Genomic DNA, 25,828 nt, shown 5'->3' on the forward strand with positions numbered 1-25,828 from the left:
TCGATTCGATTCAATTCGCTAGAAAACAGATCAATTGCTGTACAAATGTTTTAAAAAAAGTGAATCAATTCGTTCGTAAAAGATTTTTATCTGAAGAAAGGTCGGTCTTCTCACGCTAAATGAGTGAGTGTTTTTTTGAAAACTAAGCAAAGGCAGAAGGCCCTTTTTCCTTGCCAAAATTGCAAAGAAGTCTGGCTTTGGTATGCTATTCTATTTGTTGGACTACCTACCTACCTACCTATTTTATTCGAAATTTTGCTGAAAGCTCCAGTTCGACTGAAAATGGTAAAATTGTATGTGTAGAAAACAAATATTCGTAAATTTTACGTGAATTTGTTGGCAAAATTGGAATCGTAACCGTAACGAACTATGTTCGGTAACTTTTAAGTTTTTATTTTTTATTAAAAATAAATTTCGGTTTCGCGATATATATATTGTTGGTTACGTATAAAATGGTTTTTTAGTTCTTTTCGTAAAATCGCGTAAACTGTTGGCTGTTAAATTATTGTTGTTTTTTCGTTGTTTTCGTTAGTTAATAAGTTCGTTCGCGTTAATATTATTCTTGTCGTCGTAAAGTAAAGTCATCGAGCATTTTGCTCAGTCTCTTTTGTCTGGTTTATTGATCGTTAGGTCAATGACCGTTTGTAATAAATATTTACATTTATTTTGTTGAAGTTTGTTTTCGATTTGTCGAATGTTAGGCAAGTTTAATATTGTTGTGAGTCAGATTTATCGATTGTGTATCGATTTATCGTACATGGTAGCGTAGAGCGTAGTTCGTGAAAGCTCTGTTTCGCAATTCGACGTCCTGTGTGGAATTTTCTGGCTTGTGTAGCTTCAGCGTATTGGTTCGTGTAGTGTTCGACGAAGTAAATGTCGACAGTCCTGTCCTATTTGCGGTCAGGAAAATCGGTCAACGTAGACGACGACGACAGTAGTGTAGACAAGCGTAAATCGAGCGCCGAGTTTCGTGGTTTTTCTGTAAAGGAAAAACCAGAACAAAGTATACCGAAGTCGAAAGGTAAAAGTAAAGTAAACGTCGAGCACGTATCTGAGTCAGCAGGTGATACCGAAGCTGGTCCAAGTTCGTCGGGTTCCGGTGATATTTCCAACGATCCGTCGATCCCTGTTGATTCCGTTCCTCCTCCGTCTAATCCACCATCTGGTCCTCCACCTCCTCCACCTCCTGGTCCATCCGACGACGAGTCCGAAGGTAGTGAAAGTAGCGACGACGAGTCCGACGACGTAGCAGCTGTAGAATCCGATTCGAGCAGTTCGTCGAGTGAAAGTATGTTCGGTGCCGGTGATAGTCGCGTAATGGAGTCGATGGTCTTTCGCGGTACGGGCTTCGTGTCCTGGAAAAGAAAAATAAAGGTTATTTTGGCGGCCAAAGGACTTCAAACCGCGATTCTCGAAGTAAATATGTTATCGGCGCGTAAAAAAGCGAAAGCTCTCGAAATTTTAATTAGGCACGTAGCTGAGAACGTTTTCCGACTGGTCAAGGAGACAGAGGATCCGTACGTATTCTGGACGGAGCTCAACTCCTTGTACCAGGCGGAAAACCAAGCAGCAATTATCGACTGTCGAACTCGTATTTCGAAGATTGTCATCGATATGTACAAAGGTCCGAAGGAGTTCTTGGAGGCATTTTATACGTTAGTAAACGATATGGAGAGTTTGGACGTGAAATTGACTCCATCGGAAATCTATACGTATCTGATCAACGCGTTAGGCAACTCGCCTAAGTACGAGTCAGTGCGTATGACTGCTCGAGGACTAGTTCACGTCACAGCTGGAGACCCAAATCCAAAAGTAATCTCCTCGTTGCTTTTGAGTTTGGAAGATACCTCGAAGAACTCCTCGACCTCGAAGAGTTCGACAAGTACCGGTTCAGCGATGGCCGCATCCGATCAATCCGGTAATAAAAATAATAATAGTCGTAATCGTAATCGTAATAAGTCGCGTAATCGTAGTTTGAACTCGTCCGGTAATTCGTCGAACGGTAACGGTGATCGTAACGGTAATAGTGGCTTCGTACAAGCCAAAGATCGTACCTGCTATAAGTGTCACAAACGTGGCCATATGGCCAGATCCGCCGGAGGGAATTATAGAAACGATACCAACCCTCGGGGAAGTATCGTTTGCTATCGATGCAATCTAACCGGGCATATAGGTCGTAATTGTCCGCAGAACGGTGATTCGTCGCGTAATAACGGTGGTAACGGTTCGTCGAGTGGTATGTCGGGTACGTCTGGTACTGCAGGTTCGTCCGGTTCGTCAGGTCCTCGTCCGTCTATCGCGTTAGGTCTTTTTCCGCCGACATCTGGAAAAAAAGAAAAATTTTCGTTAGATGAAGGTCGTAGGTGTAATATCGTAGATGAATTCGTGAAAGATAGGTTCGGTCGTAGCAGTTTCGGTGATAGTATCGCGATTTCAAATTTCGGAAATTCGCGTAACGTAAATATCGGTTCGAATTATTTTTTAGGTGACTCGACCGCTTTAAACCTCGGTGAAGAAAATGCGTATGTCGAGACAAACGACGACGACGGCGTCGATTTTATCACGTTTGTCGTCGACAGTGGTGCGACTTCGCATTTTCTAAAACATCCCGGAGTCCTACTTGATGAGAGGAAAGTAAACGAGAGTTTGCAATCCGCTCATTGTGAGGTATCTCTGATGAAAGAGGGAGTTGGTAAATTGAGAGTCTTAGCCGATGACGGAAACGTCTATTGGTTAAACGAGGTATACTATGTACCTAGTCTTTCGTTTAGTCTTCTGTCCGTGTCGAAAATCGTAGCGAACGGTTATCGTTTCTTCTTCGATGAAGATCCTCGTTTGGTCGATCCTGCGGGAAATATAGTATCTAGATTAGTTCTTAACGATAATGGATTGTATACGATTCAATTTATGATCAATATACCTCCTCTCTTGTATTCTTGTTCCAATTATTCATCTGCGTTGATTACAAACGATAATAGTGACTCGACAAGTGTAGGTAATACCTCGACGACGATAGGTAATGATTCTGGAGTCGTAGTTTCGAACGTTTCAAGTGTAGGTATAGGAAATACCAGTACGTGTAGTGACAGTGATGTAAATCTGAAAAATAAAAAGAAAGTAAATAGGTTAAAAGGTGAAGGTGACATCTGGCATCGTAGGTTGGCTCATACGAGCAAGACGGTACTAGATAAGATTCCTGAGTTACGTGGATGTGATTGCCCACCTTTCAATCAGTGTCAAATTTGCTGTAAAGCAAAACAAAAGAAACATACCTACGATTCAAGTAGGTATAGGTATCCAAATCCGCTCGATCTCGTTCATATAGACGTAATGGGTCCTATTACTGAAGGACTAGAGGGCGAGCGATACTTGATTGGCTTCGTAGATGACTGTACGAGATGGGGAGTAACGTTCGGAATGAGAAGTAAAGCCGAAGTAGGTACCTACCTAAAAAAATATGTTAATATTAGTGAAACGTTATGGAATACGAAGGTTAAGCGTATAAGGTGCGACAACGCTAGCGAGTTTATCGGAGGTACCTTCAAAGAGTTCGTCGATGAGAAAGGCATATCGATGCAGAACAGTGAGCCGTATGAGAAGCAGCATAATGGCACCGTCGAGCGTTTTTTCCGAACCATCCAGGAAAAAATGCGAGCTCTGTTATACGAAGGCGGGTTAACGAATAAATTTTGGCTTTACGCTGCATACACGGCAAACTACGTGTACAATCGTTTACCGCATTCTGCCTTGAACGATCTGTCACCGTACGAGCTGTGGAATCGCCGAAAGCCGGATTTATCGAGAGTAAGATTGTTTGGAAGCGTTGCACGAGTTCTGGTACCGCCTGAAAAGAGAAAGAAAACTGATGAGAAGTCGATCGATATGGTTTTACTCGGTTTTACAGAGACAGGTTATGTATTGTACGACGTTTTACGAAATAAATTTACGAATTCGAGTTGCGTAGAAGTAGACGAAACGCGTAAGATACACGATGTTATTAACGATCATTTGTTAAAAACATCGGTATCAGTGAGTGTAAGCGATGTAAATATCGTACCTACGGTAACACCGGTATGTAACGTTGATTCAGCTCCTGGTTGCTCCAATTGGATAAACCCAGATGAGCTGACTGAAGCCGAACGTAGCGGTGATATTTTAGTAGATCGTAGTTTAATCGATATATCATCTTCGGATGAACGTAGCGACGATTTTGCTTGCTTTGCACTCGCTGGGGTCGATGACCTTACGTATGAAGAAGCGTTAAACGGTCCTGAGTCGAAATTTTGGCGTGTAGCGATAGATGAAGAGTTAAAGGCGATGGAGATCAAGGACGTTTGGTACTCAGCATCTGAAAAAAGCGTAAATAAAGAGAATTATTCGAAAGTAGACAGTAAGTGGGTTCTAAAGAAAAAAATCAACTCGAATGGTGGGGTGAAATTTAAGGCGAGATTGGTGTTGCGTGGTTTCAAAGACAATCATTTCTATGAATTGGATGAAATTTACGCTCCAACACCTAATCAACCGATAATACGCTCGATGCTTAATCTAGCTATGGTCAACAAGTGGCAGTTGAGACAGCTAGATGTAAGTACTGCATTTCTCAATGGAGATATAAACCGAGGTATTATGTTCAACCCACCGAAAGGGACTAACGAAGAAAAAGGTGTCGTATATATTCTCAAACGTTCGTTATATGGATTAAAAACGAGTCCCAAGTCGTGGAACGCAAAATTGAACGAGTACTTACTTTCGCTCGGTTTCGTAAGGAGTAAAGTCGATCCTTGTGTGTATTTCGATGCCGAAAATCCTCTACGTTGCGTGTTTGTCGTTTACGTAGACGATTTTCTAATTACAGGTTGCGATGATCGTCTAATTGAGTGGTTGGTCAAGCGATTGAATGAGCGTTTTGGAATCAGAGACCTGGAACAATGCAAGAAGTTCATTGGAATGGAAATTAATCGTAGTAAAGAAAAGTTAGAAATACATCAAAATTCATATATCGAGCAGTTAGTTAATGATTACGGTTTATCTAATTCGAATAGTATCTCAACTCCAATCGAACCGGGCTTGAAAATTACCAATCTCAAGCTCGATAAAAGTTATGAAACCAAAGTGCGTGGTCTCTTAGGAAGTTTAAGTTACATAGCAAGGGGAACACGTCCCGATATCGCTTTTGCTGTAAACTTTCTAAGCAGATACCAGCACTTGGCAAACAAGGAGCTATTCGAATATAGTAAGCGTATTCTCAGGTATTTACGTAGTACGTTGAACGTGAAACTTACCTACGTAATACCTGAAGTCGTTGATAAACACTCTGTAAGAGTGTACGTAGATTCGGACTTCGCTGGTGATTGTTTAGACAGGAAGTCAACGTCTGGAATTTTCGTGTTACATTATGGCAACGTAATTGACTGGGTAGTTAAGAAACAAAATTGTGTAAGTCTTTCGTCGTGTGAAGCTGAATACGTTGCGTTAAGTACATCTGGAAAGGAAGTCTTGTCTTGGCGAAATTTGTTTGTTGAATTGGAAGTTCGTATTGATACCGTACCGGTGTACTGCGATTCTAACGCAGCGATTGCCGTAGCGAACACGGTCGAATCTAAACGTACCAGACATATAGATGTCTGTTACCATCATATACGCGATCTAGTCACGAAACAGATAATCTACTTGCAAAAGATATCCTCGGCAGATCAACTTGCCGATATTTTGACCAAAGCCACGACACGTACCGTATTGGACAGACTCTGTGAGTCATTATTTAACGCTTAAATTAAGTCTTCGAGTCGATTTTTATGTAATTTAAGTATAGTTTAACTGAAATTTTGCTGTAAAAATATTTTTGTTTCAAAGTGTTTACAAACACCGGTAATGATAAGAAGCAACAAGTTTTACGTTTATTTTAGTGGTACGCGTGTTAGGGAAAATATTTTTATGGTGGGGTGTTGGCAAAATTGGAATCGTAACCGTAACGAACTATGTTCGGTAACTTTTAAGTTTTTATTTTTTATTAAAAATAAATTTCGGTTTCGCGATATATATATTGTTGGTTACGTATAAAATGGTTTTTTAGTTCTTTTCGTAAAATCGCGTAAACTGTTGGCTGTTAAATTATTGTTGTTTTTTCGTTGTTTTCGTTAGTTAATAAGTTCGTTCGCGTTAATATTATTCTTGTCGTCGTAAAGTAAAGTCATCGAGCATTTTGCTCAGTCTCTTTTGTCTGGTTTATTGATCGTTAGGTCAATGACCGTTTGTAATAAATATTTACATTTATTTTGTTGAAGTTTGTTTTCGATTTGTCGAATGTTAGGCAAGTTTAATATTGTTGTGAGTCAGATTTATCGATTGTGTATCGATTTATCGTACAGAATTAATATTCTCAAAATTTCTCAAAATTTGAAAAATGAATTTTGGTAGGCACCTAGTTAAAATTTCGGTTCTGAGAGAGTTGGAGGGAGGAAAGAGGAGAGGGAGTAGAAAAAATTACAAAAAATATCGACTCTTCAATATTTGAGTCAGCTCCAACTAAAATAAAAACCATGACCTCGGGCATATCTTCTTTCAAAAATCAGATTTAACTTCCTGATAAAAATTGCCTGAAAAATAGTCCAATCGTGATCATCTTGGAGAGGGGGAGGGGTAGTTGCCTCGACTTTCTATGTATGTTTAAATATACCTACTAGCAAAAAATTTCTCAATCGGAAGCTTATGGCGAATACTTGCTACTAAAAATGTCGTGTAGGACAAATTTTAATTCCTTAAAAATTTAAAATTTGAAACTTTTTGGTTCCATGCAAAAACCAAATTTTTGGATTTTTTGAACTCTATCTCCAAAATTGTTGAAAAAATTCATACAACCACAATGTTTTTTTTTACCAATTATATTATATTATCTTATTGTCTGATAAAAATCTTAATGACCAGTTGCCAACTTTGATGGAGGAGGGAGGGGAGGGGAGGAGAGGAGAGTGGAGGGTATTTGATGACATGGCTGGCGAAAATTTCCAAAAATGTTCCCATTTCTTGTATGAAATTTTCAAAACGAATCAAAATTCACCCTTGAGAAAGTTGTGAAAAAATTGGGCGGATCTGAAAAATATATGTATTTTGGATGACTGAAAGTTTAAAACTATATTTTGTACCTATTAAATAATTTCAAAATGAGAAATACTGATTTTGAAAAAAAAAACGAACAGTTGATTATTGATCCAGAATATGAATGTGAATATTTTAACCTCCAAAGACGTACCTAATCCTTTTCAGATGTTTCGAAAATTCACTATTAAAAATAAAGAGATCAATCGATTTTTTTCAGCTCAAAAAAAAATTCCGAAATTCAATTCATCAAAATTTGAAAAATCAAATGAATTGAAACATTTTCGGTTTTATTTCCAGCTATGCGTTTGTATAGAAAATGCAGTGCTGATTGCTGCAATCTCATACCCTTTCCTTTCACCCCAGCTAATTCAAAATTGTGTTTTTTGTATACCCCCCCCCATATTTTATCCCTACACCTTTGAGTCGAATCAACCCCCACCAGTATTTTGAAATTGGCTAATGGAAATTGGTTCTTGTGATCCAAAACTTCCGTAATCAGATTTTCAGATCATTATTATAAAATTTCACGAAAAAAAAAATGGTGTCAAACTTGGTTTCTAAAATCAAAAATCACACGCTCGCGATGTTTTAGCAAAATTCTTCAGCACTGAATTTTGAAACGGGGCAGAAGATGGCGTAAAAACCAAAATCTATACTATCTAATTTCGAAACATTAAACTTTTGCAAACACCCGGTTGGAATTAGTACCTGATAAACACGATATAAAAACGCGAGCTTTGTTTATATACATACGCTCTCGGTGTGTTCCGGTTATGTAATACTTATATCGAAGAAGCCGACGACGCGGTGTGTGTACGACCGAGAAGGTAAAAAAATCCGAGGGAGGAGTGAGAAACTCTCACTTTCACTGTGCCTCTTTTTAGAGCGATTCCCTCTTTTTCTTCGCCGCCGCCGCGCCGGTTACAACAGCCCTCTCGAGATTCTGCTGTGGTGGACCCTGGACCACCACAACGGCGGCGTTCAATTGCACACCACCAGCCGCTGCCTTCTTCCAGCATGTGTCAAGATGCATTTAGTAAATGTACAAAATAGCCAACGTCGTAATTATTGTATTCGCGTATCGAGCTACAACCGGTTTTTCAAATTTTGAAAACTAATTTTACCTACATTCGAGTTTTCCTTTGATTAAAAAAAAAAGAATAATATCGCATTGGTCTACACGTGGTGCTGTTTTTCTACTTTTCAACCCATTTTTCTCTGTTTTTTCGCGTTTTAAATGAAGTGTTAATTTGGTTTTTTTTTTTCAAATTCGATTAAAATATAGTCATTTTTTTTACGTCGTTAAGGTGAATAATAAGTACACAATAATAATGAAAATTGTATTGAATTTTATTAGTTTCGTGTTGTTATTCTTGTGCTTAAATTTACAAAACACGGAGGCAGTGTTATCTGTAAATGCTACTCGTAAGTATTACTTTGTTTCGTACCTGTTTGCTTTGATAAGATAGGTATGTTTAAGTAGGTCTATGACCTATCTATAATTAATAAAAGTCTGCAACGAAATACGAGGTATAGGTATTCAATTTCGAGACATAACAGCCACTGCTCCCCAAATCCAAATTCCAAAACATTGATTTTGAAATTTCCAAAGGATATTTTTATTTTATCGTGTGCCAGGCTATTGTGAAAGCATCGATTGCGCGTGATGCTTTAGTTGTTAACATTGAGCTAGACATTTGATGATGATTTGAAAACGTGCCATGACTAATGACCATACAAAATTGATCACGTGTACCGAGCAGATGGCAGTGTAATGGGACATGCGGGGTGATCTTTGATCGATATTTCGTCATTCGAGCCTCGGGCGTGACCAAAGGCCAAAGGTGACCAACAAGGGAACCTCTCAAATTTGAAGGGGCCAAAATTTTTGTAAAAAACGTGATCTGAAATCATCAAAACTAAAATTACAGCTACTCGAATTGATTTTTGAAAATTTTCAATTGATTATTTTCGGAAAATTGTGCTATTTTTGAAAAAACGTAGCCAATACTTATTGACTGAAAATTATGGACATTTTAGTCCTGAAGCTAATATTATACCAACTCTCTCAAACCGAATGCCATCATTTCTGACAATTCTGGAGCCTCCAGCGCAATTTGAGATTTCTCCAGAAGGCATGAAAATCAATTTGGGCAGCTTAAAATTGAGTTGGCTAAAGCCACAACCTCGATCAGGTAAAGAGATCTGTCCACAATTGAGCGATTCACAGGCATACTCCTCAAGGTGCGTTTTTTTGACCAGTTGACGAAAAAATTCAAAAAAATTACAACTTTTCTGTTTTTTGGGGAAAATTGTTTTAATTCGCACGAATGACTGTTTCTTGTCAAAAATCAACTCCGCGAATCGGAATTTTGCAAATTCGAGCAATTCTAGAGCATTCAGCGCGAATTTCGATTTCTCCAGAATTTCAAAATTTCCTCAGGAGTCGTGGAAATTATTTTTTAGCAGCTAAAATGAATTTCAAAATTTCCTCAAGAGTCGTGGAAATTATTTTTCAACAGCCGAAATTAATTCCCACGTCTTCTGCAGAAATCTAAAATCATACCGGAGGCTTCAAAATGGCTCGAATTTGCCATTTTGAGAACCACTGAACATCCTTCCGGATCACCCAAGTGGCCAAAATTTATGTCTAGACTAATACCACCTTGAAATACGTATCTACATCATTATTGCAATTTCAAAAAAATTAAGAATCTTTCGATTTTTTTTACCTGTGATGAGTGCATTTTTCAATATTACCTTTGAAACCAACCTCCCAAATCTAAATTTCACTATTTCGAGTCATTCATAGTTTAGAGATAGACCCAGTCGTGGAAACTCTGAATAATGGTGACATTAGTCGGATTTTTTTTTGGGAGGGGGGATGAGGGGGGAGAAATCGCTGTTATATAGTATGACGAAGGCTGTGAATTTGATAATTCGATCGAATAAGCTCAAGTTGGTACAAAAATTGCACAAAGTTCATGGTGCAAGTAACAATAAAGAGCAAATCTGTCGAAACGATTGAAAAATTCGAAGGCACTGACAATAGACACCTAATCAACTGTGTGTTGATTGAGCAGCTAAATCTATAGGTCGACCGACACAATGATCGATAATTTTCCACACACTCTGGCAATCGGTACATGTGTCTCTGTCTGTATTCGGCAACCTTGCCAGGCTCGATTCAATAATAATTTTACTCGGCCGTCGAACTTTGTAGGACGCGGCGAGATCGAGAGAGACGTTGACACATCACACATATACTTTGATTGAAGTCAGCGTGTGGTTTTGTGATATACCAGACCATTCTACCAACACCTACCTACCTACCTTACGTATAGGTAAAGATACCTCAGACAATGTGTGTATTGAAAAATTCATTTTTCTATCGCTCATTTTTTTTTTTTTCATTTTAGAAGCCATTACATAAGGCTAATCAGCGTGACGCTGAGGTTATGCGTTCTGTGCGTTCTATGATACTGTTTTCCTTGCGTAATTGCAGACTATTGTATATCAACTCCTAACTGTGTATTAACACGATTACACACTAACCTACAATATCAACGATTGCTAATCGAGCTGTTTGCTGTAGAAGACGTTTGTCTCTTTTATTTGCAATTTGGCCATTACCAGGTCGAAATCGAAATCAAGCAGGGTAGATAAATTTGCGTTTGCGTATTTATTTTTAATTTTTACTTTCTTTATATCTTCATCTCGTCTGTGCGCAATGTAAATGTTACACAATCTTTTCAAATACATAAATAGGTAACTCATTATTGTTCGCCATTGACCTTATAAAATAGGCATATATTCTGCAAACATTAGTCCAAGCCAAACATTAAAAATAGTGCTTTGGACTCATTGTCGAGTTTTGTCCCCCCTCCCTCCTCCTCACACCATGTAAAAGCCAAACACTCTTGAATGGTTCTCGAGTGGGTATTATGAGATTATTTCTCAAATCGATTAATGCTGATGAAGAAATATTCATAAATATCTCAGCGTCGACATCGCATAACGTATGTATGTACTAACTCACCAGCTACCTATTTAAATTTTTCCATAGTTGAGAATACGAACGCTCTATTGCCTGTTTTTTAGACACGCACAGCAGAGTCAATAAACTTGAATCTGTGAATCGAAACATGTGAAACGACTCGAAGTCCAACTTCGACTAATTTCGAACATGGAATATGTATTTGAGATGTTAAGTGTTAGGTACCATATATGTATCTTGCAAAGTACCTATTTTTGAAAAGAGGGTGCTCTAAACTCCCCCCCCCATAGCCAAAATTTCAAAAAAATAATGGAAAAAGCATCTAGAAATACACCACCATGCCCAAACTTCAGACATTGAATTTAAATCAAAACTAGTTGATGATTTTTTTTTTCAAGTTAATTTGGAGCCCTCAACGAATTTTTGAATTTTCCAGTTTTGAAATCCTACACCTATTATGAACTCGAAAGTTCTTTTTTTGTGAGGCACAAATTTTTGAAACTTGTTTTATGTCGATTCGAATCTAGAATTTTCTCCAACAAATCAATCAAAAGGGAAACGATGATTGATTTTTTTGAGTATTGAATTTTGTTTTGGACTTTTTTACGACGATTTTTCTAGTATTGATATTGAAAAATGCAGGCTCAAAACTGCCTCCAATCAGTTTGGGAGATCAAAATGTAGGCAAAAAAGAGAGCCTCTTAAAGTGCCCAACACCGATTCGAACGCGACGGTGATTTTAAGAAAAAGCAAGGGCTGAAACTCCCATCACCAAAATTTTAATTACCTACCCAAATTGAATTTCGATTTTTTGGCCATTTATAAAAAATATTTTCTTATTCAATAAAAAAGAAGGTATCTACCACAGATTTGAACGAGAACGTGATTTTTAGAAAGAGCAAGGTCTGAAACTCCCATAATCAAAATTTCAGTCGCCCAAATTGATTTTTGACAAATTTTTAAAAATTCAAAAATTGACTATTTTTAGCCATTTTTTTTGAAATTTTTTCTTATTCGATAAAAAGGGAGGTGCCTACCACCGATTTGTACGAGACCATGTTTTTTAGAAAGAACAAGTGCTGAAACTCCCATAACCAAAATTTCAGTCGCCCAAATTGATTTTTCAACCAAGAAGTGGTAGGGGGGGGGGTCGGCGATTTTTTTGAAATTTTTCCTGTCGAAAGACCTATCGAAGGAATGACCAATGACGTAAATCGCAGCCCTCTAGCCCTATTTCAAAGGCTGCTAGGGGGTGTCAAAGTTTTCAGTGAACTTGAAATATCATCCATTTCAGCAAAGGATTACTTTGATAACCGGGATACAAATCAGAATGGAACTTTTTCCAATAATTAGGGGTTTTGAAAGGCTTTTTGGTGATATCATGAAAATCAGTGTTGCCACTTTTTTCGTACTAAAAATTAGCTCGAAAAATTTCAAAACGTAGTTTTCATACCGTTCCGACTCTCAAAAATTCTGAAAAAAAATATTTTTATAGACAACTTTTCATGCTAAACAACATATTAAAGAATTGGGATGGCGTTATTTCGTAAAGTTGATTTAAAAAAATTTAAAGTTTGAGAAAAAATTGGATTTTTTTATTTAAAAGATGAAAAAAAGTTTTGATTGGTGAAGTTGATCCATTTGACCCCTATTTTTACGTATCCGTTGAAAAAGTTGGAAAACCTCTTTCACTCGATGAAAAAAACTCATCACAAAAAAAGGTATCTACTATCTACCTACTGAGTGAATTGAAAAAATGAACGAATTTTAATTTTTTTGCTACTACGAATGTAATTTTTATCGACTTTTTCATGAAATACCTATACGTCAGAAAGAGGTCCAAATAAGACAACTGAATAGGTAAATTTAATATTTTTTTGATGTTTGGAATTGAGAATTGAATTTTTTCGGATTTTGATTTTTTTGTGATTGAGTTTATTTTCAAAAATTTCCTCGAAATTATTACTAAATAATATAGAATTGAGCAAGGCTTCACAGCATGTCCATGAGCTATAACATGCAGAAAATGCATGCTCAATGTAACAAAAAAAAAGTAGAATGACGTTGGTAGGTGACTATAACATCGGAATGGAGGGCACTGGATGAAAGAGTGGAGAGTTTCAAGCGGTAATGTGCAATTTCTGGTGCAATGGTCGCGTTTGTTCGATATGGACACCAGTCTTAGCAATACCAATATCGCATAATACGAGTACATACAATACGCAGTCTAGCTTGGATGACTTAGAACTTTCACTGAATAACGCATAGGTAATTAAAGTAGGTACGCGGCAAATGCGTAAGCAGCTAGTTGTTGGTTTGAAAAAGCATCAGTTGCCGCAAATGCACGTACTCTGCCTGCGTCCGTTTGTCCAGGTCCAGGGCACCAAAGCATGACGCTGTGGCTCAGCCAACTTATAGTCGACCCGTTTGTACGTAGTACTTACGGTACAGTACGAGTATGTTTGGCCACAACAGCTTGCTCTTTTACGGAAGATGTTTGAAATTAGATCTTTGTGATAACGATTAATGTTGCATAAAATAGCAACAGCGGCACATATTCCTCGAAACGTTCGCGAACACGGATCGTAGCACGGATCTGCGCTGCCTCAGCTGACTGTGTTTGGCGCTAACGCGTTCACAATTAACCTATATTTCATTTCAAAAGTTCAAAAATATACGAGATTGCCCTTATGCAACGTATTAGTCATCGGAACTGGTTCGGAAATTCTCACTAGTCAAATACCAAGATAGCTCTATCTTTCCTTTCTTTCTTTCCCTTTCCTTTCCTTTCCCTTTCTATATCTATCATCTCTTTTTTATGTAATCTACGAATAGGTACGAAGGCAATAAGGTATACTTAACTACTTATAGTTAGATTGATGGTTATCAAATAAGGTCGCAAGAGGCGTATTTACCTACTGTAAAATTATTATTTTTGTAGTTATGTAAGGTAAAGTGTCCACTTTGGTGTTCAACTGCAGGAAAAATCAAAAGCCAAGTACTGCACTCACGAGTAGTTGCAACTTGAAAAATTTTAATTTTATACCACAGATATCAAATTCTGAGCTTAAGAATTTCAAATACCTATTTCGTTATTTTCTTAGGAATGTTGATAAGAGAGATGAAAAATCTATTAACCTCTGCTAATTATTGGACATTGGACAATTAAAAATCAAAATTTCTGAAATTTTTGAAAAAGTATGTAAGAGAAAATATTATGCAGCTTAAGTTAATTTTCATAGCCCAGTTTTTTCTAATAAAAAAATGTTGAAAAGCATGAGATTTTTGACTCAAACACTTTCATTTTACAAGATTTTTTGGGGAACGAGAAAAAGGAGGGAGAGCTCAAGAGAAATATAGCCGATTCATTCGCTTGCTGAAAGGATCTTGATCCATTTTTTTTAATTGACAAGTTAAATTTTGACTGTCGAAGAAAGTACACGATTTTAAAGTCACTCAAAGGCTTCTTTTGGTTAGGGTTGAATTGAAAAATAATGAGAAAAAATAATTAATCTATGCATGAATATTTTTCACTAATTCAATGTGATGTTTTTTAAAACGGTATAGGTACCTACCTACCTACTTAACATGACCTTCATTATTATTTGCCTATTTGGATACCTAATTGTTAAATTGCTTTAGCATTAGCAATCACGCAAAAAGTACCCATGTACTAATGGTAATCTTCGCTTTGTTAATAAGGTGACCTCAATAATGTGGGTTTGAAACATATCATAATTAGGTACCAATAAGATTTTGCAGTTGAATATCGAGACATAACTTTTAGAAAAATTGGGAAAACCGTTCAGGAAAAGATTTGAGAGGATGGGCGAATGGCAACAAGTAACGTAACAGCAAAAATGAAGTTGGCACCTTCAATTTCATTCAAATATTTTTTACCAATTTATCCCCAATCCAGAAGGCGCAGAAATTAATTTTGGCAGCTAAAAATAAAATTGGGCTTATTCTCATCTACTGAATGAGTTGACTCCTATTTAGCGTGATTTCCAGGCAGATAGATGCCCACGTAGCAAATCTGATGCCAAAGTAGATGAAAAAGACAAAATTGGTAGTACGTCACTGTCGTCACTTGTTGACACTAAATTAATTGACATAAATGTGTTGATGCAAGACGAGTGAGAAGTTATGTGGCCAATTTTGATTGAAAATATGGTTTTTCATTTTAATAAGGAGTTATCCTAAAAACCCCGACCTAAGAACATTTTTTCAGAGAAAAAAATCTGGTTAGTGGGGATCATTTTTAGGTTACTGATGAGTGATGAGTTTGAGTATACATGCATGTTTTTTACCAGGTCTCTCTAACTACTCTACTCACAACTGATAAAGGAGAAGGTACAAATATGCACCCCCTTTTGTTTTTTGGCTTTAAAGGGTAGAAAAAATTATCGAAAATTTTTTTTCCAAATAAACCATTCGAAATCGAAAGGCAAAGACTGAGTAGTTTATTAAGGGAACAAAATTTTTTATGTTGAAAATCCACAGAGTAATAAGAAATTTATAAAAAAGTCATAGCAGTCTGCCGCTACGTAAGAGCCAAATTTTTGTACAAGGAACATTGTTGGCTTTTTAAACACAATGGTGATGTTTAACAGTTGAAAACATTCAAATAAAATGGTGACATGATGAGTGTTTTCAAACATATGAAATTACAACTCCGCTGCAATGCTATCCTACTGTTTGGTTTTTTCTTCACAAGCAAAATGTTCTTTTTTAGCATGTTCGTGGGGAGAGTTCCGAGGAGGACAAATTCGTCCCCCACGAAAAAAATCAGGTTTTTCCCACCTTAAATGGGGTGGGAATGACCTAGGAAGCTGAAATTTGGATATGTTGTTCACAATAGCGTTACTCACCAATAGTATGAATTTGGACCATTTTCATCAATTTGGGGCCGAGTTATGCTTCTCCGAAAAAATGACCTTTCTGTAATTTTCAACTTTGACCCTCCAAACTGCAGGGGTCAATTTTAGCTCTCGAAAGAACCCCATTTCCCAAGTTTGACTTTATTTGATGGATTAGAACCGGTTCCAGGTCATAAAATGTAAAAATCACCAGCGTGCTGAAACTTATATTAGGTATGTAAATTAAAAACTGCTGTCCTACCGCAAATAGCCCATTTTTTTACAAAAATTTGGCTAAAAAGTTGCAAAAATATGGGTAAAAATATGGACCTGGGTATTCAACATAGCTTGAGTTATATTGTGTGATTTGCATGAGTCGAATTCCAACAAATTTTTCCAATTTTTTTTGTTCCCAAAATTTTTTAGAAAATAAAAATGATTGGCTATGTATTTTTTGCATGTTTATTTATGGCTGATCAGCTAAATTTGTTGCAATTTTCAAAGTTTTTTTTACCGGGGGGGGGGGTGTTTATAATTACTAGATTATTACACTCTTTGTGAGAAGGTTTATATTGAGTTTTCTAGGTTAGGTTTTTTAATTACAGCGATAAATTTTTCTATTTCAGAGGGGTTGTCTGGAATCAAGGGAGGGTTTTCATCTATTTGAAGTCTTGATGTCTGTTTAAGTGGGAGAGGTTTTTCCAGGGATGAACTGATTGTTGCGGGAACGTTGTATTTTTTGGTCACTAGCTCAAGAATGCATTGAAACAAAATTAAATAAAAAAATTTAGAGGTCCATATTTTATACCCATACAAAAAATCAGCCCCGTTTATGAAAAAAAAAATGAAAATTATTAATCAATCAAAGTAAAGACAAGTAGGTATCAGAAAGTATATTCTGAAAGTTCACATTGAAAGCTACTTACTTCGCTAATCATTTTTTTTCAACGCTTCATTTAAAGTTGCCTATTTTTGCAGAATCAAAAAATCAAAAAATTTTCCAACTCGAGGTAGGTAGGTACTCGAAATGTGCAAAAAAAACAACTGTTGATAACAGACTTAGGCACATGATTAAAGGATCTAAAAAAATCCCGCAATTGTAGATATTTTTGTACCAGTAGATCTTATAATCGATATCAAAATGTTGGTCATCATGTTAACGTTAAAGTAGGCGATGATTAGGTTCCTATAACACATACCTACAAAAGTATCGACAGGATTTTGAAGTATTTCGGATGATTGCAGATAAAATTTCAACAGCAATGACGATCATTGACATTCCTATCTGCATGACGATTCCTTCTGTGACATTTTTTATCAGAAGCACATGATAAATTTCGAAAAAAAATGTCAATTTTTGCTTAGTTATTTTGAATTTGCACTCTTGTTGACCTTTTTTGGGATTGGGTAATGTTCCAATTTTTTAAATTTACACCCATGTAAAATCATGTAGGGCACTATTGTCAAGGTCACTGACGATCTGGTTGGTGATACGCAAGTTTGCCCTTTGAGTCGGATATCTTTTCTCAACCATCTGAAAATGGAGAGGGCTATTCACCAAAATACTGCTGACAGCAGCTCGAGGAGTTTTGACGATAAATTATCTTCGAAGGGTTGAAAAAGATTTGGGAGAGCAATGAAACTCTCTCAGAACTTCCACAAATACTCGTAACAGTCAAAGAGCTGTAATTGTGATATGTTGATATTTGAAAAAAATACTATGTCGCTCGACTTTTAGCTGCTTTTCTAGCCTTCTGTTCTGGCAAAATTGGAAATCTTCCTAGAGCCTCCATAGTCATGTGTCTCAGGATGGGTCCAGGAAAAAAATGTTTGGAGGATTCTAACTAAATTCAATAAATACCTTAACATTGAGCAGAAAAAGGTCACTCAGAAAAAATTTGGGCTATGAAGATTCCCCTGAAGTGGACATATGAGCCTCAAAAAGGGAGCATTTTTGAAATTTTTTGGCCATTAAGATACCTATTGCCAATTTCAAAAAAAAATGGTCAGTAAAAGAAAAGAGACTTCTTCTTATTTGAAGTATCTACTGAATGTGGCCAAAATTCTCCATCATTATCAGATGCTGGTAATCTAGTTAAAGGTTAGTTACAAGATCTGATCAGTCTGGTTTAGGACAACTTTGATCATAAATGTGATTTGATTTGACCAAATCTGATCATTCCCTGGATCTAATTTGATCTGATCAGATTTAATCAACATGACTACACCTGATCATAATCTTATCATCTTTTCCTATAGAACATGTGTAGAGAAGATGATTTTCACGTAGGTACGATTACCTCAAAACTTACAGTTGTGCAGGATTTCAACGAAAATAAACTCAATCAATATATTATTCTCGACCAATCACCCCATGGGGGTCCCCTGTGGTCAATTAAGAAAAGAGCAAAAAAAATCGGGTCAAATTCGCCTTCGCATCGCCACCGCGTGTACGTCGAGCAATGAGCATGTACAGTTTACACCATCTTGACTGATCGGCGATCTTTTGACGACATACGAGTATTTATTACAACTGCGTGTGTAAAACGTGTAGGTACCTAACTGCCTCTGTGCGTACCTACGGTAGGTAGGTATCTGAAAAGTGAGATTATATTCGTGTTATACGTATTCGATCATATGCGACATTTGTCTGTTGCAGAAGGCTGATGATGTTGATACACGCGTGTGAGCTTATATACTTCATATTTCGTGTAAAACAGCTAAACACGAGTAATTATTTGTCGTCATTCGCATTAATGATACATATTAACACCTGATAAATGCAGTTATGTCGTAATAGAATTCCTTTCGTTGGACAATGTTAATGGAACAGGTTACATAATATTAATTACACAGTTCACGAGATCTTTGAAGAAAGAAGAGAAAGAAAAGAGTGAAAAAAAATATGTATTTACATTAAACGAAAAATCACGTTTAGGTATTTGTTTATAATAAGTAGATACATGTGTACCTACATATGTAACTATAAGTACTCGAATAGGTAAACATTTGCTGATAGCAAAGAGACACATGAGTACACATCTTAAAGGATCCTATAGGTATACTTGGACGTAGACGCAAATGAATAAAAATCATCGAAATGACCCCCATATCAGCTCCCTGCCACAATAATCATACTTACGAGTACTCATCCGAGTCCTAAAATACATAAATCGTCACTAATCGCGATTTATTTAACTCGTGAGATGCGGAGAATATCGCATCGTATATGCTCATTATGTAATATAATCTCTAGCGCAGACTTCGGTGAAATTTCCTTTTGCGAATTTAACCTCAATACTCGTCGGGAATCCTTTGCGATTCGAAGCATTTTACAAATACCTACATAATAATGTAGATACCAATACCACTCGCACTAGGTACCTAAGTACATTAGCTTTTTCTATCGTTCTGCTTATGCAAAGAAAGTACCTACCTCATGTTTCCTGTTATTTAATCGAATCGATGTAATAATTTTTTTTTACCAGTAAAAACCAACTGCACGAAATCGTTCACTAGCTACCTACTATATGCGAATTCGTCTGCGTTTAATTAAATTTGTCGAATGTCGGTAAAATAGAAAGTAGGTTGTCGATATTTTTGTCAATAGATAAATAGGTATTGTCAAATGTGCCCAGTCATTATGCAATCAATGTCGACTATGTGATATTACTACTTGCACACGAAATAAAAAGTTTTAACATCTTCATTTTTTTTTTTTTTTTTTTTTTACTTTGGAATGTTTTTGATTAATTATCTATTTTCAAGATCACACGGTGAAGTTTCAGATTCTGATGGAAGAGTTGAGTGTAGGTGCGAAGAAGTACACGTGTGATATAAATTAAGCCTTGTCCAGTTCAGAGTTCAGTACTATTTTTACCACCTGTTTTAAAATTACATCTTCGACGTTAAGGCTATGTATTACATTTCAGGAGATTTTAATGTTTCAAAAAAAAAAATAAAAAAAAATTTTACCAATCAAGAACGTGTAAAAAAGTAGCCAAAAAAGTGAAAAAGCGAGAGCAAAACAATTTTTAATATTGAAAAAAAAAAAAAAAAAAAAAAACTAGAACATTATAAAATGAAATGTTTTGAATTTGATTTTTTTTTTAAAAAATGAACTACCTACATAAATTTTACAACGTTTGAATGATAAAGAAAGCCTTTTATTGGGAATTTCAAGCAACAAAGCCCAACTTTTAGATAATTTTTGGAAAAAAATGAGACTGTAATTTCATGCAAAAAATAGCAACTTTTAGTACTTTGTAAAAAGCAAACATTTTTCTCAATTTTCAAAAACAAGAATTTATTGATGCTTTTTGACGAAGAAGCAAGATTTTTCAACAGTTTTAGCAGATAAAGCAGGCTTTTTTTTTTAGCAAATTACTGACAAAAAATACTTTTTATCAATTTTTAGCAAAAGTGCGAAACTTATAAGGTATTTGATCTACTTAACCACCTCAATACAGGGTGTTAAATGAATCGTGGGCAATATTTTCACAATAGATGCAACCTCGAGTAGACGAACAAAAAACGTTATTATGATAAGTTGCCTATCTTGTAAAATGAAGGCGCTACATGCTCCACAAAACTGAAAATTTACGAATTTTGAAAAAATCATCAGAAATAGAAAAATGTTTGAATCATTTAAGTGATGCCCCTAACCCATAGTACTCCAGTGAACGAACAAAAACATTTGTTATGACCAATTGCCTATCTTCAAAATTGAAGGGGCAAACTTGATTCCAAATTTCCAAATTTTGAGTGCCCCAAATTTGAATTTCTAAATTGTGTTTGCCCCTTCAATTTTGAAGATAGATAATTGGTCATAATAACACTTTTTGTTCGTCCACTCGAGTACTATGGGTTAGAGACATCATTGGAATGATTCAAACATCTTCTTATTTTTGATGAATTTTTCAAAATTGGTAAATTTTAGTCCAAAAATGGGGTAATTTCATCAATTTGCAGACAATAAAAAAATGTTTGTATTATTAAAATGATGCCCCTAACCCATAGCACTTGAGTGGATGAACAAAAAAAGTTATTATGACCAATTGCCTATCTTCAAAATTGAAGGGGCCAGCACAATTTCAAAATTCAAATTTGGGGCCCTCAAAATTTGGAAATTTTGAATCAGGTTTGCCCCTTCAAATTTGAAGATAGGCAATTGGTCATAATAACTGTTTTTGTTCGTCCATTCGAGTATTATGGGTTAGGGGCACCTTAAATGAATCAAACGTTTTCTTATTTTTGATGAATTTTCCAAAATTCGTAAATTTCTAGTTTTGCGGAGCACGTAGCGCCTTCATTTTACAAGATAGGCAACTTATCATAATAACGTTTTTTGTTCGTCTACTCGAGAATTATTGCCCATGATTTATTTAACACCCTAAACCTCCTCACGAAGGGTGTAATAATCTAGATAATTAAACCCCCCCCCCCTTAAAAAAATGAAAAAGGTACGAGATTCTGTAGAAATTTTCTACAAAGCGAGAATTTTGGTCAGAAAGCAAAAATTGAAGCTTTTTTTGGCTACTATTGGTAATTTTTGTCGAAGAAAGAAGATTTTTTGCAACTTTTTGACAAAAAAAAACGAGAATTTTTGATAATTTTCGGAATTTTTCAGTAAAAAGGCAAGATTTTAAAATTTGTCACAATTTAAAGCAATAGTTTTTGTTATTTTTTGGCGAAGGCTTTGACGATTTAGCAAAAAGTAGCGTTTTTTTGGAAGCTACAAGTACACCGAAAAAAAAAATTTTCGTGTAAAAAAGAAGGAATTTTTGGCTTTACTTAATTATGGACACTTTTTTGAAAAGTGATCTTTTTGGAACTTTTTGCAAAAAACGACAAATTTTAGTCAAAAGTAGAGCTTTTTTTGGCAACCATCTGCGAACCAAAATTTTACAATAATTTTTGTCGAATATAAGGAAGATTTTTTGCTATAAGCTATTTGACCAAGAAAAATAACGAGATTTTTTCATAATTTTCGGCAGTTTTTTTTTTTAATAAGTAAAAAGACAAGACTTTTAAATTTGCTAAAAAGCAAGAATTTTTGTAATTTTCTGGCGAGAAGCTTGGCTTTGACAATTTTAACAAAAACCAGCGCTTTTTTGGCATCTACTGGCGAGAAAAAAAAAATTCGAAATTTTTGTCGAAAAATAAAGATATTTTGTTGACGTTACTTATGGACATATTTTTTAAAGTGGTCTTTTTGGAACTTTCTGCAGAAAACGACAAATTTTTAGTCTAATTTTTAAAAACTGAGGAGTTTTGTTAATGAGCAAATCTGAAAATTTTAGCAAAAAGTAAAACTTTTTGGGAACAATTGGCAAAAAAAATTGCTTTTTGGCAATATCTGGCAAAAAAAACCAAAAAAACGAGACTTTTGTGTAATTTTTCGGAAAGGAAGTGAGACTCTGGTAATTCTGATTAAAGCGAGAATTTCTGTCAAAAAGCAAAATTTTTGCAATTTGGAATTTTTTGCAATTTTGTGGAAATGCCAGAATCTTAGTTCATTTTTAATTAAGAGCCAGACGTTATCAATTTCAGCAAAGAGATTGGCTTCTTGAAGGTAATTATTTCCAAAAAATGGTACCCACTTTTTCGCAATTTTTGTCGCAAAAGCGTGCCCTTGGTAAAAATTGAGTATTTTTGGTATTTCTTGGCAAAAAAGTGAGATTTCGGGACAGTTACTGAAAAAACAAAGTAAGGACTTTTTGGGCTTTTTGGAGAAAAAACGACAATTTTCAGCACGAAAGGAAACTATTTTTTTGATAATTTTGACAAAAGGCAGGGTTTTTGATATTTTTGGCAGAAACGACATTTCAATAATTTTAGAATAAAGTAGCCGGTATAGGGCTTTGAAACCGTTGCTGAAAAGGCAGTGCATGAAGCCAGTTGGGAAAATATAAAGTGTCTACTTTTCTCATTATTACATATTTCATGATAGACTATGAAAATTCCGTACCTACGCCTCTTTTCATACATTAATGAACATACTCGCGTGTACCTACGTAGTATGACTAGTAACAATGATTTTTTTTTTTTATTTTACAGCCGAATACGTTCATCCTTGTCGCAAATCAGATCCAGAACTCAACGAATGCATAAAAGCGACGTTGAATCACCTACGACCATACATCCTACAAGGTAAATCTTTCCCTGAAAAAAAAACCCTAGTTACATTAGTACTAAATCAAAATCAAACATAGTAGGTCTAGGTTTACTTAACACGAAAACAATATTTTCTTTGTAGGTATTCCTGAAATTAATGTGCCATCTATCGAACCGCTAATAATACAAAAAATGCAAATGGAAAATGGTCATGGTCCGGTGAGGATGAGGGGCATATTTAGTAACATGACCATTCACGGAGGTGGAAATTACACGATACTTTCCGTAAAGTAAGATCTTTTTCACTGATTTTATATGTATTTAATCTACCTGCGATATACTCGTACGAGTAGGTATTATAACACCTAAAGTCGCGTAATAATTACTCGATTGCGCGACTGTAACCTAATTTTTATGTCGATTTTTAGGAGCGATCTTAACAAATACAGAGTAGATTTTGGAATATATCTGCCATATATCGAAGCGACCGGAAATTACGACGTCAATGGTAATGTTCTATTGCTGCCGGTACGAAGTCGAGGCGAATTTTGGGCTTCGTTCAGTAAGTTTTTTCATATTCAATATCAATTCCTTGGAAGTATTTTAAAAAATGGTCAGCTAAATTTGAATCTTGAAAAATTTTCCCAAAAATACAAAAATGGAAATTCAGTACTTACTTAAAATTTGATCTAGTGGTACATTTTTCTGGACGCTTTTTTAATTTTTTTGTTTTCGTTCCAGTTCTGAAATTATTCTTCCAGCTAAAGTTAGGATACCTATTAATTTGGTTATTGTTTCAGCAAACGTAACCGCCGTTGCCAAACTATACGGTATAGAAGTGACAAAAGACGGTGTGAAATTCATGAAGACTGATCGTTTGGGCATCGGTTTCAAATTACACAAGCCATTATTTCGTATCAAAGATGTCATCAATAGAAATAACGTCATAGGTCAGTACGCATCGTAGATCACCGAACAACAACCTCTTTCCTCACACTTCCTATGCACACATGTTACTAAATTTGCATATCTTTCGTTTTCAGGCGAAGCGATGAACGTATTTTTAAATGAAAACGCCAATGAAATCATAGAAGAAATGAAACCAGCAGCTTCTCAAGCAATAGGAAAACATTTCAAGAACTTCTTAAACACAGCTTTTCTTCAAATACCATTAAAAGTCTGGCTGAGAGATTACGAATGATGGTCTAAAAAAAAATGAAAAAAAACGATACCTAAATATTTAATTAAGTATCAAAATCACGTGAAAATCGAAATACATCTTCTCGTACGATGGTTTGAGCCGTGAAAATAGGAGATTCGGCAATAATGCGATATGACAATGATGCGTGCGGAGGTGCGTAGGTGTACGTGCTCGGTTATTATTTTATACGAGTGTAGAAAAATTGTGAAATACGTACTCGTACCGTACATGCCATAGCATTAACCAAATATTACACAATAATTTATTTTGTTTTTATTAACAAAATTCCATTTAACATTTTATATTATTGTTCGTTTTGTTATATTTTTGTAAATATTTCTATAGACGTAATTGCGTAAGTGTTCATAGATTGATTTTTGACGTGATAAAAATATAGGCTATACTTTTTCGAAACCAGTTTTTTGATTACTCGCGAAACAGTTCTGAATTCTGATTTTTTTTTCTTTCTGAAAATTGTGTTCCTTTGTTCTCTTTGTCTTTATTTCTAGCTTTAATATCTTCCTGCTGTAAAGTACATTCAGTTTTCAATCAAAATCTTCACCCACCATGAACAAAATTGACCAATGTCTCAATTTTTTAGGAATCAAATTTGAATCACACGCTGGAAAAATTTTATAATTTGTACCCTATAAACATAGACATACAATAGGGTGGAGCGGAAAAAATTTATAGTCTTCGATTTCGCTGAAATTGAAGTATGTTGGAGATTTTGAGTTGAAATGACCCCCAAAAAATTTTCAGCCCCCCACGTGCCACTGCGGTGGAACTGTGGCCCCCCAAAGTAGGGTCATTTTGGAAAAAAAACGCTGTTTTTCGAATTTAAAAGTAGCAATAACCATTTTTTTCGAAAACGGGTAGCACTCAAAAGTTGCGATTTGAGATGACGAATCGAATGACGTAATTGGTTTTTTGATTTGACCACCGCTAACCCCACCCAGTTTCGTTTGAAAAGTCGCGAATCGGCGTTTTTTTGCTATTTTAATTGAAAATACAGTCGATTTAGGATTCGAATGCGATTTTATGATTGATTATTACTTTTCACATTGAAACAAGTGAATCTAGCACGTATTCCAACCTCTACCCCTCCCACTTTCTCGAGCCCCCCCCCCCCCCCACATTAAAAACTCTCCTGCCACCTCGAATATCGTTCCAACAAGAAAAATCACGGGATAAAAGCTGTTTCTTGAACATTTTTTATACATTTTGGTTCTAACAAAAATTTTATTTGGCGCCACCCTTGGGCCCCAAATTCCCAAAAACCATTTCCAAAAAAATTCAAAATCGCGTTTTTAACGTTTTTACGAAAAATTTGTTATCATGCAATGAAGAGTAAAAATTTTCAATTTCAAACGTTTTCATTACAGACTACCCCTGTTAGATTTTACATACTCGGTTATGTTTAAAATTTTGAATGAATGAATGAAGATGTTTTTTTTCCAATTTTCGTAAAGAGAATTTTTAATTACGTACCTACCTTACTGATTGATCGCAAAAAAATGGAAGTACGTTGTAAATTACGTTCAAGATACAAATAAT

At 35.7% G+C, this 25,828-nt stretch overlaps 2 protein-coding genes across 2 annotated transcripts; both read left to right on the top strand.

Moving 5' to 3' along the window:
• Nucleotides 1-873: 873 nt before the first annotated feature.
• On the top strand, nucleotides 874-2,461 carry LOC135836169 (formin-binding protein 4-like). Its single transcript, XM_065350816.1, has 3 exons — nucleotides 874-1,469; nucleotides 1,974-2,245; nucleotides 2,397-2,461. Exons 1-3 carry the CDS (start codon nucleotides 874-876, stop codon nucleotides 2,459-2,461), a joined length of 933 nt encoding a protein of 310 aa, XP_065206888.1.
• Nucleotides 2,462-7,986: 5,525 nt separating this feature from the next.
• Nucleotides 7,987-25,354, top strand: LOC135840546 (circadian clock-controlled protein daywake-like). Its single transcript, XM_065357188.1, has 6 exons — nucleotides 7,987-8,523; nucleotides 23,014-23,106; nucleotides 23,213-23,360; nucleotides 23,499-23,632; nucleotides 23,871-24,020; nucleotides 24,114-25,354. The coding sequence occupies exons 1-6, from the start codon at nucleotides 8,430-8,432 to the stop codon at nucleotides 24,269-24,271; spliced, it is 777 nt and encodes a 258-aa protein (XP_065213260.1). The 5' UTR covers nucleotides 7,987-8,429; the 3' UTR covers nucleotides 24,272-25,354.
• Nucleotides 25,355-25,828: the final 474 nt, after the last annotated feature.

This window comes from Planococcus citri, chromosome 1, assembly GCF_950023065.1.
Source record: "Planococcus citri chromosome 1, ihPlaCitr1.1, whole genome shotgun sequence".
NCBI classification, from domain to species: domain Eukaryota; kingdom Metazoa; phylum Arthropoda; class Insecta; order Hemiptera; family Pseudococcidae; genus Planococcus; species Planococcus citri.

Bases quoted from the DNA above. Each gene is read 5' to 3' on its own strand.
- LOC135836169 (XM_065350816.1), top strand. From the start codon at position 874: ATGTCGACAGTCCTGTCCTATTTGCGGTCAGGAAAATCGGTCAACGTA. The intron at 1,470-1,973 runs GCACGTAGCTGA...GCGTAATCGTAG, and splicing joins GCTCTCGAAATTTTAATTAG to TTTGAACTCGTCCGGTAATT. The intron at 2,246-2,396 runs GTACGTCTGGTA...CGTGAAAGATAG, and splicing joins TTCGTCGAGTGGTATGTCGG to GTTCGGTCGTAGCAGTTTCG.
- LOC135840546 (XM_065357188.1), top strand. From the start codon at position 8,430: ATGAAAATTGTATTGAATTTTATTAGTTTCGTGTTGTTATTCTTGTGC. The intron at 23,361-23,498 runs GTAAGATCTTTT...GTCGATTTTTAG, and splicing joins TACACGATACTTTCCGTAAA to GAGCGATCTTAACAAATACA. The intron at 24,021-24,113 runs GTCAGTACGCAT...TTTCGTTTTCAG, and splicing joins CAATAGAAATAACGTCATAG to GCGAAGCGATGAACGTATTT.